This window comes from Colobus angolensis, unplaced genomic scaffold (genome assembly GCF_000951035.1).
Source record: "Colobus angolensis palliatus isolate OR3802 unplaced genomic scaffold, Cang.pa_1.0 Scaffold112, whole genome shotgun sequence".
In the NCBI taxonomy this organism is placed as follows: Eukaryota; Metazoa; Chordata; class Mammalia; order Primates; family Cercopithecidae; genus Colobus; species Colobus angolensis.
The window spans coordinates 2854420-2870585 of NW_012112253.1; the positions used below are offsets into that span (position 1 = coordinate 2854420).

A 16166-nucleotide genomic window follows, 5' to 3' on the forward strand; every position below is an offset into this window, starting at 1 on the left:
AGCGGCCATGTTTCAGCCTTAGAGCTCCAAGAAGGTATTACAAAGCACTGGGTGTTGCAAAGTCAAGTGGTAGGAACAAAAGCATAGAAATGCCTATCTGCGACTGTCAATTCTTTTAACTCACCACCCTCCATCTACTTTTTCCTTCTTCTTTTCAAGGCAACAATCCTTGGTAGCACCAAAGAATGTGAAATTTTAACTCCTTAGTTACCTGATGCCATCAGGAAACAAGGTTGTCCAAACAAGGGGACTTTCCAGATAGTGAAAATATTCTCTTATTTAAGAGCTTAAAAATTAACTATTTTATAAAAATCATGTACATGTGGATTACAAAACCTGTTTCCTTTGTAAACAGCAGAGCGGCCTTGATTTTCTTAATGTCTAAGGTCATTACTCTAGAAATACACCCTAGTGGTGTCCTTGAGGAAACCATGACTATAGCTTTTGTCACTCGGTTGCAAAATCAGCTCACACTGAGTGTGATATAGAAGTCAACAGGCTCTGAGTGAGGAATAAGAGCTCCGCTCTAGGTAAAATGCTTGAATTCTCTGTTCTGGATGACTCAGGAGACTTTTTGAGAGGGATCTCAGTGATATTTTGGAAAGTCAAGGTTGTCAGAGTTGAAGGATCTCTGTATCTTGAATTGTTCTGTTCTCCATCAAAAACAAAAGGCTACAAAACTTTCATTCTATTGAACCAAATGGAAACATTTATGTTATCATTGGCTATAAAAGAAGTTCAAGAAGGCTGGGCATGGTGGCTCAAGCCTGTAATCCCAGTACTTTGGGAGGCCGAGGCGGGTGGATCACAAGGTCAGGAGTTCGAGAACAGCCTGACCAACATGGTGAAAGATCGTCTCTACTAAAAGTACAAAAATAAGCCAGGTGTGGTGGTGCGTGCCAGTAATCCCAGCTACTCAGGAGGCTGAGGCAGAAGAATTGCTTGAACCCAGGAAGCAGAGGTGCAGTGAGCCGAGACAGTGCCACTACACTCCAGCCTAGGCAACAGAGCAAGATTTCACCTCAAAAAAAAAAAAAAAGAAGTTTAAGAAAATAGTGTGACACGTGTAACAACATGGGTGAACCTCTAAAACATTAGGCAGCAGTGTGAGGGGAAAATACTTAGGAAAAAACCGTCAAAATGCTTTGTGATATGCACATGGGAAGAAATGAAGGGATAAAGCAGTGGTTTCCTGTCTTTGCTCCCTGCTGAAGTACCTAGGGATCTTTAGACAAGCACTGATTCCGGGATCCTAATCCCAAACACTCCTATTGAATTGGGGTGGGGGTGCAACTTGAACATCAGGATTTCTCAACCCCACCCCCGCCCCCACCCCCAGTGATTCCATAATGTGTAGCAAAGTTTGAGAAACACTGGGATAAAAGTTATCTTGGCTTAAACCAAAAGCATATTGAAATAAAAATTTCAGCTCTGCTAACACTCTTCTATTCAAAAGCCTTGAATATGTTCCATGGTCTACCTAAATTATAACCCTTTATACCTGGGTGCAAAACATCTTACGTAACTCTAGTACCACCCACCTCTCCAGCGTTAGTTGCCCAACAGGCCCCAGGATGCCCCAACTTGTTGCCTTTGCTCCTGCCACCCTACCTCGAATTGCCTTTCTTCACTTCAATCCTCTGCTTTCCCCAAGTTTTTCCCGAAAGCCTTCAAGGCCCATCTCAAATGCCACCTCCTCAGAAGCCTGTCTGATCTTCTCAGGTATCTGGCTCTTCTCCATGCCTAGGGCACATTTCTCTCTTTCCCTTGTAACACTGCGAGTTCTGCTTTGCACTGCTGATGTTTATCTGTCTATCGTATCGTATCCTTCTTTTTCTCGCTCTGACTCTTCCCTTCTTGCAGAAGAAGTGAGGGCAGCCAGTGAAGGGGCCAGACCTAACTCTGTCCCTGAGTCTAAGGAGAAATGAACAGCTGAGGTGTTGCTAGTGGTCTCAACACCTGAAGCAAACAGAGCTCTTGGGGAGATCATTGTGAGGACGGGCTATACCTTTGTGGTCATGTGCCAGGAAGACAGGGTGAGAGAAAAGAGCTCCCATTGAGAGGTGAAAGATTCTTAAGAGCCCTAGCTCAAAAGAGAGCCTCTTAGAAGCAGCATGCAGGAATGAAAGGCTGGAGCCGGCATCCTTGGAGCTGCAGGGCTACTGGGGAGCAGCAGCAGCAGGGAAAACCCAAGGCCCACTTGCCCTCCCCTGCATCTAAAATGGTAAGAGCAGGCCAGGGGCCGAGGCTTACCTGGGAAGCCTCACAAACACCTGAGCATGCATCCTTAAAAGATTTTGCTGATACTTCAGGTTTTATGCAAGTTTCAGATAATGAGAAAGACATCATAAATATTCTTGCAAATAAAAATCAGGCTTTAATTTCTAGCTACATTTAAGTGCACAACAGTTAGTTAACACTCCATGAAAAGGTAATCACATAATTCCTAATAGAAATTAAACTCTCCTCTCAGCATTCACCTTTATGTCTATCATTTGCTTAGACTAGAAAAAAAAAGAAGGTGTATCATTAAGCAACAGGAAAATCTGACAGCTACTAATCTGCTAAAGAAAAAGAGCTCACAGATATCCGGGATTCCAGAAACACAAACCTACTTAGAAAAAAAAAAAGGCGGATAAAAAATTCATTTTAAAATTTAATACAACGAACAATCACCATCACCTTAAATTGGTAGGACCTCAGCTTGCCAGGTAAGTGACTGAGGAGTCTGGGGCTGGGCGCAGTGGTAGCCTCCTTCGATTTGCAATGAGAAAGAAGTTTTTCAAGGATTGGTGTTCCCAGTGGGGAAGACACTGTGCTTTTCAAGGATGGAATGAAGAGCTGCCTGCTCTTGTTAGCTCTATCAGATGATGGAATTTTAAGAATTTAAGACTGACCAAGAGTTAGTCTGAGAAAAACAGGGAGGCTGTAAAGAAACCCTTATGCAGTAACTTTATCCAGTTGGGGCAGATAAATCTGCAAGGACAACCTTTCCCATGACCTTCTCGCCTCTTTTTTTCCTAAATTATTTTCCCAAATTCTCTTTAGTAGGAATTCACTCCTTAATTGATAACTCCTCTTATTTTGAAGCATTCGCTTAAAGCCAGGCAAGAGTCGTACTTAAAAGGGAGTATTTAAGAGAAAAGTACACATGCAAAGGTACACACAGGCTGATGGCTGGAAAGCAATTGTGCATGCAATAAGCACCAGCTTTTATCCTCCAGTGAAAAGCCCATGATTATTTTAAAACTCCTATCACAAAGCACTCCTGTGCCAAGGCAAAAATTCTATCAATAGTGCAAATCCTGTAAACTAATCAATAAAAACAATCTTGTGAATCTGGATTTCTTTATAACAAAACGAACTGCCCACGCTCCTCCGCTGCTCTCACTTTCAATATCTTAAGAGATGGAGTAGTTGTGCATAGTAGAGTACAGCATCCTGAAGCAGATGAGGGTTGTGTGAATGATTTCACAGGGAGGTGAGCACTCCAGATCAACTGCTGTCAGTCTTGGCAGAAAAGCCCCAAGAACACCAAGTCTGCCCCAAGTCTGCCGTCTCACTGGTCACAGTCAGACACGTAACCCTTGACTGACAAGGCAAAATCCGGTAAGGGGGAAAACATCTGTTTTCCAAAACAGCAACCTCCTAAGAATGGAGAACCATGACTCTACCCAACACCTACTCGAGCAGCACAGGCAATACTGAGGCTTCTTCCTTTCTTCTATTTAACAAGGCAGGGAAGGCTCTTACCTCAGCAACAGTTTTACAAGTATGCTGCTTATTTTGTAATAGGAGAACATCAGCTCATGAAATTTGGGGCACTTACCCTTCTAGCTGCTCCTCTCCTAAGATGAGGCGAAGGTTTTTTAGGAAGGACAAGGAGACCAAGGCATGGGAATGGCGGATCTTCACGTAGCCCGTCACCACCTCGATGAGCCCCATGAAGTTCTCCAGTTCTGAAGCAATGTTATCTACATTGAAAGGGGATCGTGTCATTGTGTGCTCACTTGGTGTAAGGGTGACACACTTGGATTCTTACAAACACAAGTGAGAACAATTCAATGGCAGGTGCCCCCTGAGATGCTCAGGCTCCCAGCACAGGACTGGCCATTCCCTGACAAAAGCATGCTTCCCTGGCTTGACTCGCAACAACCACTCCTGGAATGAGGCCTCCCAGGCAGGGGAAGGCAAGTTTCTAGGAGGTTGGGGGTACTGCAGCTCTCAAGCTGATCATAAATACCAGACTGGCAATTAGCTAAGGCTGACAATTGTAGGGAATGTCTTTTAATATGCTCTGTCAACAGACAGTATGGCCTCCATAGTACAAGGGCATGACTAAATCAACATTTTCTCCGTCTCATTCAGAACTGCCTTTGCTGCCTTTCTAATTCCTAAGATACAGGAATCTATATTTAAAGGCTCCATTTTACTAAGACTAGAAGAAAATATACCAAAATGTTAACAATGGCTATCTATGAGGGATTTTTAAAAATTCATTTCTGCATTGCTAAGTTTTCTATAATATTTACATATTGCCTTTGGAACTAGAAAATAGTAGGAAAAATAGTTGCTAATACAGATGTACAAACATAATATGCAAACAACAGGTTTACTTTCATCTTGTTTAGTCTACCCTTTCCCCTAGTAAATAAAAACCAATTTTCAGTTCAACTAATGCTAAAATTTTAATAAAGACTATAATGAACTGGGTGTGGTTCAATTAATGGGATTTTACTGTGTATAATTTATGAAGACATATTTAATAAAAGGCTCTATTTTGCTTTGAGTTGATACAAATAAAATAAGGGTACTAAAGGATAAAGCCCTACATCTAATTTAACAGCTTTCCAAGAAAAATTAAAGGGAAATTCAAGTTGAAAAGATGAGAGGTTGTATGCAGTTGATGTTTTAAGGAAGAGATCCCGAATTTTAAACGTGGGGTAGGAAGTATGCCTTAGTCAAGATCAGGAAATTTCCCCTCTAATGAGATGTCCCATCATCCTAAATCCAATCTATTTCCTGCAATGGACATAAACCGGAAGACACATTTCATCATCATACATAAATATGCACCAATTCCTTCATAAAATGATACTTCTCCATGGATTTAATTCACAGATTGAAATTTTATCTTCAGAGGAAGATAAAAAAGTTTAGGCACTCAAAAGGTATGTTCTAGGGATAAGCAAATTAAAAGTAAATGAGAAAATGCAGACACAGCCAAAAGAATTAAACTTCAGAAGTACCATGAGAGCAGGGAAGCCCTAGTTGTGGGGAACAGAGTTATCTTCATCATGGAGGACTGGGAGTGGGTATATTGTGAACAACAGCAAGGGATATCAACAAATTCAGAAGAAATAAGCAAAAACTTACTTCTGTCCTTTCTAAACCTTAAGAAAACAGTTTATTCATTTAACAAATATTAAGGAAAAGCAAATTCTCAAAATACATTATTTTTCCTCTCAAACTGTAAAAAAAAAATTCTTCATAAAAGGATTTCCCCAAAAAATTCCTTTCAACTTGAAAGTCTTTTTACAGTATTTATTCTAGCTTATAAAACTATCAAAACTATCAGTACCTTGACCAAGTGGTCCCAGTAGCAGAGAATTTAAGGCACCATTACTAGAAGCCCTTGGCAATGAAAAAATCAGAAGTGAAAACATTTTTTAAATTATCCAGGCATGGTAGGGTGTGCCTGTAGTCCCAGCAACGTGGGAGGCTGAGTAGAAGGATTGTTTGAGACCAGGAGTTCCAGGTTACAGTGAGCTATGATTGTGCCATTGCACTCCAGCCTGGGTTACACAGTGAGACTCTGTCTCAAAACAAAACGAAGAAACAAACACAAAAAAACAAAGAAGTGAAGAGATCGCAGGCTAAGTCAGTGGGAAATCCTTTGCATATATCCAACTTAGAAACAACTTACCAGGAATGCCATCTACTGCAAATATAGGTCATTGTACCGGGGTGAGACTGAAACTTTACGTACACAATGACACATACTTGTATCCTTTTGTCTCTCACAAGTAAATTTGGAAATCTAGCATTCTTTTGGACTTCATAAAAGTTTAACATGATACCACTAAACTTCCCTTTGCTCAGTCTTCTCAGTAAATTGAAGTAACGAAAACTCTTTAGCCTTGAAAGATGTGTGGATTTGGCTACAGCTGGAGTCTGCTGAGTCTGCTGAGTCACACCTCTGATCCAATGGTCTCTTCTGGGGTTTGTATGTGTCAGGGCTTGCCTCTCCTATGCAAGATGTGACTAACAAAAAGATGAGTGATGACCCTCTTTACAGGAATAAATGATGTGCCAATGGCTAAAAAACAGATTGCCTTTCAATCTGTTTTTTATCTTTTAGGGAAACTCAAAGAAGAGACATCATGCATGAGGCTTACACACCATGTTGTTTATCTAAGCCCATATTTTAGTGGTGACTCAGGGACGGGAGCATGAAAAGCATCAACAAAAGAAAACCATGAGATCTAGCCATTTTTCCAGTGGGATGAAGTACTTACTCCCCCGTCGGATGTTAATGAGCAAATTGCCCTTGAAGATGGTGCATCCTTGGAGCATCTGAGCAGAAGTAACAGAATCAATGGTCTTTGTTTTCTTTTCTTCCTCACAGACCTTGGGGCAAGGACCTTCACAAGGGATGCAGTACATGCTGTTGAAGAAAAAAAAAAAATCAAAAACACAGATAATTGAGTCTGTCTTCTTGCATTAAAAAAGTCGTAAGGATATGCTTTTTATTGTTATTACAGCATACACTAGAAAAAGCAACTGTTTTGAATTGTTCGTGTGGTCACATGGTATATCATTCCCAAGCCCACCCAAGATAAGCCACTCACATTGTAACCAAAAGGAGAAAGAGCCTACAAAGGAAGAGCGTGTTGCTTGCTTCCAGACAAAATACATGATGCATCCTCAAGGCATTTGTGTATCATAGGCTGTTGACTGATGAGCCAGCTGGTTCCATGTGGGAGAGATAGTGTTGCAGAAAGGAAGCTCTGGGGGTTCTCTGGAGGAACACAGAGCTGCTTTCTGATATTGTGGCCCTGGCCTGTGTACCTGGAGGAGTAGCTAGGAGAGAAGACAGGGACAGCAAAGGGACTATAGTGTCTCTGCCTAACGGTAGTCCAGCTCCTGCAGTCAGTGTCTCAGGAAAGCCCAGTGACGGATGCCAAAAGGCATGCGGTATAGCACAGATCCATTATTTTCTTGCTAAAGCACAACTGAAATTATTTCTTGACAGTGTTTTGCAGAAACTTGTAAATTGATCCAAATGTTGTTTTCGCTGCATACACAATAAAAGCAAGGGGTTTCCATTACTTTGTAATGAGCTCTTTTTTCAAATGCTATCCTGAACATGCCACAAACCACCAAGAGTCAGGGACAAGTAAGACTGGCACTTTTCCTGCTTACCTGCCATTATTTACGAAATAGCAGACAAAAGGCTAACCTAGCAGCTGAACCTTTGGGATCTATAGTTATATACAGAACAAGGGTCAGAAAGTTGAATTGATTTCCAAACAAGACAAATGATACGACCTTATGCGATGTGTGTGTTAACAGGATGGTAAGTTGGGGAGACATTACATGTACATTATTGTTCTTATATCATCTCTCAAATTTCATGAAGTAAAAACATTCAAGAAAACAGTGTAAATTATAGCTCTTTTTATTAATGTCCCTTCCCCCTACCTATGAAGGTTATTTTTTATCTCAGACAAAGATGTAGGGTTCTGTTTTGTTTAAAAGTTAATAGGTAAACAAAACTTCTCTGGTATTTTCCTATTGCGTGTTTGGGAGAATGGGGATCATGGCTTCCAGAAGGCTCCTGCAGGAACTGGACCCACCCACAGATGGGGAGTCCTTCCTCTACCATTGCACTCACCATTCTCATTTCTAGCCTGGGATGGGGGCTTCCTTCAGCACTTGTTTACTTGTCTTCTGTTGTTTCTAATTTATATACATACCCTATAAACTCCCACTCTCCCTTTAAAAAAACATTTTATTTTAAAATAATTACAGAGTCACAAAAAGCTGCAAAGATTTACAAAGTTACAGAGTGATCCCACATAGCCTTCACCCAATTTCCTCCAATGGTTACTACATCTTACATCATGATAATGCAATATCAAACCTGGAAATTAACTCTGTGTGTGTGTGTGTGTGTGTGTGCGCGCGCGCATGCCCACATGGTGCTCGGTCACTGATCACTTGTGTAGATTTGTATAATCACTACAATCAAGATACAGAACTGTTCCATCACCACACAGTTCTCCCTGATGCTACCTGTTCATACTCACTGCCCTGCCCAACCTAGTCCCCAATGTCCCTAACACCTAGCAACCACTAATCTGTTTTCCATCTCTATAATCTGTCTTTTTTTTTTGAGACAGGGTCTCACTGTCGCCCAGGCTAGAGTGCAGTAGCATGATCTCAGCTCACTACAACCTCCACCTCCTGGGGGTTCAAGTGATTCTCCTGCCTCAGACTCTGGAGTAGCTGAAACTACAGGTTTGCACCACCATGCCTGGCTTTAGTATTTTTTTTGAGACAAGAATCTCACTCTGTCACCCAGGGTGGAGTACAGTGGCGCAATCTTGGTTCACTGCAACCTCAGCCCTTCTGGGTTCAAGTGATTCTCCTGCCTCAGCCTCCTGAGTAGCTGGGATTACAGAGACGGGTCACCACGCCCGGCTAATTTTTGTATTTTTAGTAGAGATGGGGTTTCACCATGTTGGCCTCCTGACCTCAAGCAACCTGCCCACCTCAGCCTCCCAAGGTGCTGAGATAGGTTATGAGCCACTATGTCTGGCCAAACTTTGTATTTTTAGTAGAGACAGGGTTTCACCATGTTGGCCAGGCTGGTCTCAAACTCCTGACCTCAGGTTATCCACCCACCCCAGCCTCCCAAAGTGCTGGGATCACAGGCATGAGCCACCTCACCTGGCTATAATCTGTCATTTTGAGGATGTTGTATAAATGGAATTATACAGTACGTGATCTTTTGAGGTTGGCTTTTTCACAGAGCATAACGTTCTTGAGATCCATCCAAGTAGTGTACTTCAGTGGTTTGTTCCTTTTTATTGCTGAGTAATAATATTCCACAGTGTGGATGTCCCACAGTTTGTTTAACTAATTACTTATCATAGGACATCTGAGTGATTTCCAGTTTGGGGTTATTACAAATAAAGCTGCTATGGACGATGGTGTACATGTTTTTGTACTGACATAAATTTCATTTCTCTGGGATAAATATCCATGGTTACAACTGCTGGGCTGTAACGTAAGTGTATGTTTAGTTTCTCTCCATCTTTCACTCAAATAGAAAAATCTGAAGCTGGGTACAGTGGCTCACATCTGTAATCCCAGCACTCTGGGAGGCTGAGGCAGCAGGATCACTTGAGCCCAGGAATTTGAGGCTGCAGTGAGCTATGATCGTACCACTGCACTCCAGCCTGGGCGACACAGCCAGTCTATCAAAGAGAAAAGAAAAAGAAAAAAAAAAAGGAAACAATCGTCTTTGGTAAAAAGTCTAGGAGTCATCGGGCAAAAAATGTTTTTCTAAGAAATGTTTTGATAACATGTTTATAGATTAAGCTTCCTCAAATCCATTATGGTATAGAGAAGGTATAAACAAGATAAAAAAATAAATATTTTAAAGTAATTGTTAAGTAAGCCTCATAGGCAGAGAGAAGGGAATTTATTATTCTTTATGGTGTTTTATTTTTAAACAAAAAGGTAGATGTATAGTTTTGAATGGACTGTAAGAATGAATAGGGGAAATAATGGCTCAATTCTCTGAAGAGTGCGCTAAAGCGGAAGAAACAACACCGTCAAATGGACAGCATTCCCACTTTGCCACAACTCTGGTGGCTGCAGAATGACCAAAGGCCTCCAAATGTCATTCAGAAAATGTATTCACAAAACAAAGATGATAGCAAACTGAGTTCATGGACAAGCTACCGTTCCCCTAACCCCACCCCAAGGAGCAAGGTGACGTCTGAATAGTGGCTGAGCCTCAACTTGGTTCCAGACACTGCCCCTGGGCCCGAGGTGTGTACCAGTAAAGGCCCTTTTACACTCGAAGGCTGCCAACAAAATGTAAGTACAATGCGGTAGACTGATTTTGGACATAATATGTATCCTCTGCAGCTCACTGAAGTCCTTGGCCTATTTATCATTTTAAAGTATTCAGAGTAATTTTGTTGTTCTTGTCACTATCCTAATGGTTATACAAATTATAAGAGGCAGAAAGTCGCTCTACATTTAATACTATAAAAGAAAATGAGTATTATCTTTGATTTGAAGGTAAACCTACAGTAGAAGCGCATCTCCAAATAATACACTAGAAAAAGAACCCCTTTATGAACACTTGCTCAATGTACTTTATAGAAATAAACTGCAGCAAAAATTATATTTAAAATTAACATCTACTTTTCTAATGATAAATGATATTTATTTACTTATTTTTTTTGAGACGGAGTCTCACTCTGTCGCCCAGGCTGGAATACAGTGGCGCGATCTTGGCTCACTGTAAGCTCTGCCTCCCAGGTTCACGTCATTCTCCTGCCTGAGCCTCCTGAGTAGCTGGCACTACAGGTACCCGCCACCAGGCCTGGCTAATTTTTTGTATTTTTAGTAGAGACGGGGTTTCACCCTGTTAGCCAGGATGGTCTCTATCTCCTGACCTCACCTCGTGATCTGCCCACCTCAGCCTCCCAAAGTGCTGGGATTACAGGCGTGAGCCACCACACACCGGCCGATATTTTTATATTTGTAGAATACATTTTGACAGACTCAGAAAGACAGGCCCCTTGGTGCTAATCACGAAGAAGGCATTTTGTTCACTAAAACAGCACTTTCCTAAAAGCTTTTTTTTTTTTGAGACACAGTCTCTGTTGCCTGTGCTGGAATGCAGTAAGGCTATTTTGGCTTATTTCAGCATTGACCTCAAGGGCTCAGGTGATCCTCCCACTTCCAACTCCCGAGTAGCTGAGACTACAGGTGTGTGCCACCACGCCCAGCTAATTTTTGTATCTTTTGTACAGATGGGGTTTGCATGTTGCCCAGGCTGGTCTGGAACCCATGGGCTCAAGGGATCTGCCCACCTCGGCCTCCCAAAATGCTGGGATTACAGGGGTGAGCCCCTAAAAGTTCTTTATTCTGCTCCAGGAAAGGGAACAGCAACCCGAAATCTCCAATCTTCTTTTGCTTTCAAAATTATAGTTCCCACATTTCTAAACAATGCTAGCATCTTATTTTCAAAAGCATAAACCCAATCTTCTTTTGCTTTCAAAGTTATAGTTACCACATTTCTAAACAATGTTAGCATCTTATTTTCAAAAGCATAAACCAACGACAAATTTATAGAACTCCAGTTGACATGTACAAAAGGGATGGCATTTGTTATAAGAAACTCCTTTTTTTTTGGAGACAGAATCTCACTCTGTCGCCCAGGATGGAATGAAGTGGTGTGATCTTGGCTCACTGCAACCTCTGCCTCCCAGGTTCAAGCAATTCTCCTGCCTCGGCCTCCTGAGTAGCTGGGACTACAGGCATGTGCCACCATACCTGGCTAATTTCTGTATTTTTAGTAGAGACAGGGTTTCACCACGTTGGCCAGGCTGGTCTCAAACTCTGACCTCAGGTGATCCATGCACCTCAGCCTCCCAAAGTGTTGAGATTACAGGCATGAGCCACGTGCCTGGCCATAAGGAAATTCTTTGCTTCCCAAGTGAAGTCTCAAAGTTCAGGAAGGAAAATGAAGGACATGATGAGCACTGAGGGAGGGTCAAGGTAGAGGGGGATGAGAGGAAGGAAGTGCTGATGGGAAAATGTTGCTTATTTTAAGCTACTGCTTACTCTGAGCTGCTGCTGGCTCTTGCACTAAGATGTTTAGGTCTGCTTGCTGGTCTCAAGGATGGTGGTGGAGGCTTGGCCTGTCTTTTCTCTTGCATTTCCAAAGCCTCACCTGGCTAGCAACACCTAGACTAGGAAAATCTAAAACTATAGTCCTCTCTTAGATGCCAGCTTGGCAAGTACCCAGAGAGACCATGAACTCTGGGTATTGAAACCAGCAAGCAAATACTTAATTTCAAACAGCCAGGCAGTATGCACTTAAAATACAAAACAAACTGGTGAGGGGGGCCAGTAAGCCATGCCAAGTGTTCCCAGAATCTCACCAAACATTTAAGGTAAGCCAGCCCTCTCAAACTGACCCACCTCAGTTAACTTCCTGAGGGCTGCACCCAGATGAAACAACTGACAGTCTACTTTTCTGTGCCAGGGTGGCAGGTGGAGTGGGGGCGGGTAGTGACCACATGTGTGGCCACAACTGACCTCTGGCTGCCGTTGCGGATGAAGCCTGAGGGGCACTCCTGCATGCACTCGCCGTCGTGGATCACGAAACCCTCGGAGTCGCTGCTCTCGGCGCTGAGGATGTTGGCGCAGAAGTCACGGTCCACACAGCGCCAGCCCTCAAACCTGTAGGTGTTGGGCGGGCAGGCAGGCACGCAGACACCGGCGTAGTAGTAGTGGCGGCAAGCTACACAGGCCGTGTCGTTGTCAGGTGCGCTGCAGCTGCCCAGGCACTCGGGGTGGCAGCACTCGTTGTTCTCGGTGCATGCCCTCTTCCCACATGCGCTCGGGCACACTGTGGAGACAGAGGAGAGACGGAGGTGAGACCAGGTAGGGGCGGCACTGCCTTCTCTGGGCCTGGCCAGCATCCTTCTGGGTCATTCACTGCTACCACCAGCACCAGATCGCTCACTGAGGAGACAATACAAAAACACACTACGAAATCCTCTCCCCAACCACTGTCCTTTCAACCCACTTAGACCTCCAGAGAGTAGATATATTTAAAGTTCAGCCGGTCCTAGGAACTCCTTGTTTAGGACAAACCATTAGCTTCTGTGATCCTGATCCTCTCTCTTCCCATCTGTAAAATGAGGGAGATAATACTCACTTTTGAAGGTTGCCTCAGGCATGGGTGAGCCAGTAGAAGCCCTACAGGAACCCTATGGTTCATTAGTAATTTAAAAGGCATTGTGTATGCTCACTTTGCATTTCAAATATGTTCCTTACTGAAAACTCTTTTAAAGTCTTAGTGTGTAGAAATGCTTATTTTGAAAATGATTAAACTACACTCTATAGTAAAGATGATAGCATTCAAAATGACTTCAGGAAAATTTCTGTTGGCTTAGATGATATCAAAGGTGTTACCCCAAATAAGCCATGATATCCTAACCTGTAAGATGACCAAGAAGTCACCATGTCTGAGGGTCATTCTCAAGTCCAAGAACATGCGTTTGTTACAGGAAAGGGGTCCTGACCCAGACCCCAAGAGAGGGTTCTTGGATTTTACGCAAGAATAATTCAGGGTGAGTCTATAAACTGAGAGCAAGTTGATTAGGAAAGTAAAGGAACAGAAGAACGGCTACTCTACAGACACAGCAGCCTGGAGGGCTGCAGGTTGCTTATTTTTATGGTTATTTCTTGATGATATGCTAAACAAGGGGTGGAATATTCATACCTCCCCTTTTCAGACCATATAAGGTAACTTCCTGATGCTGCTATGGCATCTGTAAACACTCACAGCGCTGGTGGGAGTGCAGCAGTGAGGACGACCACAGGTCACTCTCATCACCATCTTGGTTTTGGTGGGTTTGGGCCAGCTTCTTTACTGCAACTGTTAGATCAGCAAGGTTTTTATGACCTGTATTTTGTGCTGACCTTTAATCTCATCCTATGACTTAGAATGCCTTAACCGTCTGGAATTCAGCCTCATTTTACCTAGCTCCTATTCAAGATGGAGTTGCTCTGGTTTCAATGCCTCTGACAGGTGGGTGAGTAGTATCTCTGAGCCCACGGAACCACAGGATATTAGAAGCCATCTCCTCTAAGCCTCTTCATGTGCTAAAGTTAAATCAGTGTCTAGGCCGGGCGCGGTGGCTCAAGCCTGTAATCCCAGCACTTTGGGAGGCCGAGACGGGTGGATCACGAGGTCAGGAGATCGAGACCATCCTGGCTAACACGGTGAAACCCTGTCTCTACTAAAAATACGAAGAAAAACTAGCCGGGCGAGGTGGCGGGCGCCTGTAGTCCCAGCTATACGGGAGGCTGAGGCAGGAGAATGGCGTGAACCTGGGAGGCGGAGCTTGCAGTGAGCTGACATCCGGCCACTGCACTCCAGCCTGGGAGACAGAGCGAGACTCCATCTCAAAAAAAAAAAAAAAAAAAAAAAAAAATCAGTGTCTAATAACCACAGATCCATGGTGTACATCCCAAATAGATGAGCTGGCATTTATTTCCATAACAATGCTGTCATGATCACACTCTGTGGGCTGTTAGTCTTACTTGTAAATTAAGTATAAATCAACAAAATATGAAATCTGGTTTGCATTATACATTTCCTACTTTATCCTCAAATTGGAAAACAATACAAAATTATTTAAATGTGTATGTTTTTGACTCTGACCTGCAATACTGAGTGGAGATTCTAGAATTCGTTTTTTCTTGTAATAAAAATACACGATGAAAAAAATCAGAGATCACAAACAAGAGAATATAGAGAACAAGTAAGTCCACGTACCCACAAGTGACCCCTTTATTAATATCTTCATGCAGACCTTCCCTGGTCCTTTCTTAAATACAAGTATCTATAAAAAGGACAAGCCATTCTGAAAGTTTTTTTTCTTGGCACAAAAGATTGTGAATTCCACAAACATTTAACAGCAGTACTACATCCCATTGTAGACTGTATCGTAAGTTACACCTATTCCCAACTATAAGATATTTCCTTTACTTTTTATTATTGCAATCAGCGAAGCAATCTTCATGAGCACCCTTAACATTTCGTTCGGATCAATTTCCAGAATTCATCTTGTTGGGTTAAACTGTCCTCTAGAAAGTTTGTACCAGTTTATATACCCATTAGTTGCCTCCAAGAGTTCCTATCTTGCTGCAAATAGGTGAACTTGAAAACAGATATCAGAATTTGGACATGCAAATAAACAGTGTCACCTCTGAAGAAAATTGCTGTGATACTGTCAAGTTTAAAATACTTTTGCAACTTTCTCTTTTGAAGTCATCCTTTGACAGAAACAACAGGCTGCCTTCCATTATTTATTCTTCTTATTGTTTTCAGTAATTTTTAGTTGGGAATATTGCCATCCAGTTACAGACTACATCTCCCAGTCTTCCTTGTAGCTAGAGGTGTCCCTATGACTTAAGTTCTGGCCAGCGAGATATAAACAAACTTTTTGACTGGAACTTCCTGGAAGACTCCTGAGAACAGAGAGGGCATGGCCATCCTCCTCCTTGCTGGCTGGAATGCAGTAGTAATGCTTGGAGCTCAAGTACCAACCTTGGACCACAAGGTGAAACACCAAGAATGGTGAAGCACGATAAAAGGAACTTAGTACCTCACGAGAGTGGGGTCGCTAGGCTAACCTTGGACTGCTTACTCCAGACATCTTTAGATGCAAGAAAATACACTTTTATCTTGTTTCAATGACTGCTATTCATATATGCAACTGAACTAATCCCAACTGAGACATGTCTTCAGAGCTATCTATAAAGTAAAGAAGAAACCCATTCCTGTCAGTTTATGCCATTTTGTTGATAAGGATTGGCTCTCAATGACTCCAGGCTATTTCCAAAAACTAATCTAACCCACAAGTAATAAGGAGTTACCCATCTCTGATCACATCAAAAAAGTATGCATTTTATGAGTTCCTAACATGTTGGGATATATATGCTGTCTGACAAGGTGACTTTCTTGAAGAGGATAACACAAATTTGAATTTACAAACCTAGCATATTTGCTGTAAACACACACACACACACACTCTCTATCATCAAGCCCCCACTTGAAGACAGTTAATAATTTCAAATATATCCATTACAGAGGTGACGTCAAGGTCCAAGATCTAAAGACACACTGAAATTGGGTATCCCAATTTCATGTTTTTAAACTGGTAACAACAGAATATAATTCCATCTATTCTTCATTTATTCATTTAGCAACTATTTAATGTGTGCTGCACCTGTGTGCCAGAGAGATGCACGCAGGACCAGTGCCATTCCTGTCCCCAAGGAATGGACGACACAGCAAGTACAGGAGTGAGTGGAGCTGCCTGGTGTTTCCTGGACTT

At 42.4% G+C, this 16166-nt stretch overlaps 1 protein-coding gene across 1 annotated transcript in view; it reads right to left on the minus strand.

The window, feature by feature from the left end:
• IGF1R (insulin-like growth factor 1 receptor) overlaps positions 1-16166 on the minus strand; it is a 256403-nt gene that overhangs the window by 59375 nt on the left and 180862 nt on the right. The window contains exons 2-4 of the mRNA XM_011957788.1: positions 12352-12664; positions 6519-6667; positions 3830-3974 (exon numbers count right to left, since the gene is read on the minus strand). Coding sequence (XP_011813178.1) covers positions 3830-3974; positions 6519-6667; positions 12352-12664 — 607 coding nt within the window. The remainder of the gene's footprint in view (positions 1-3829; positions 3975-6518; positions 6668-12351; positions 12665-16166) is intronic.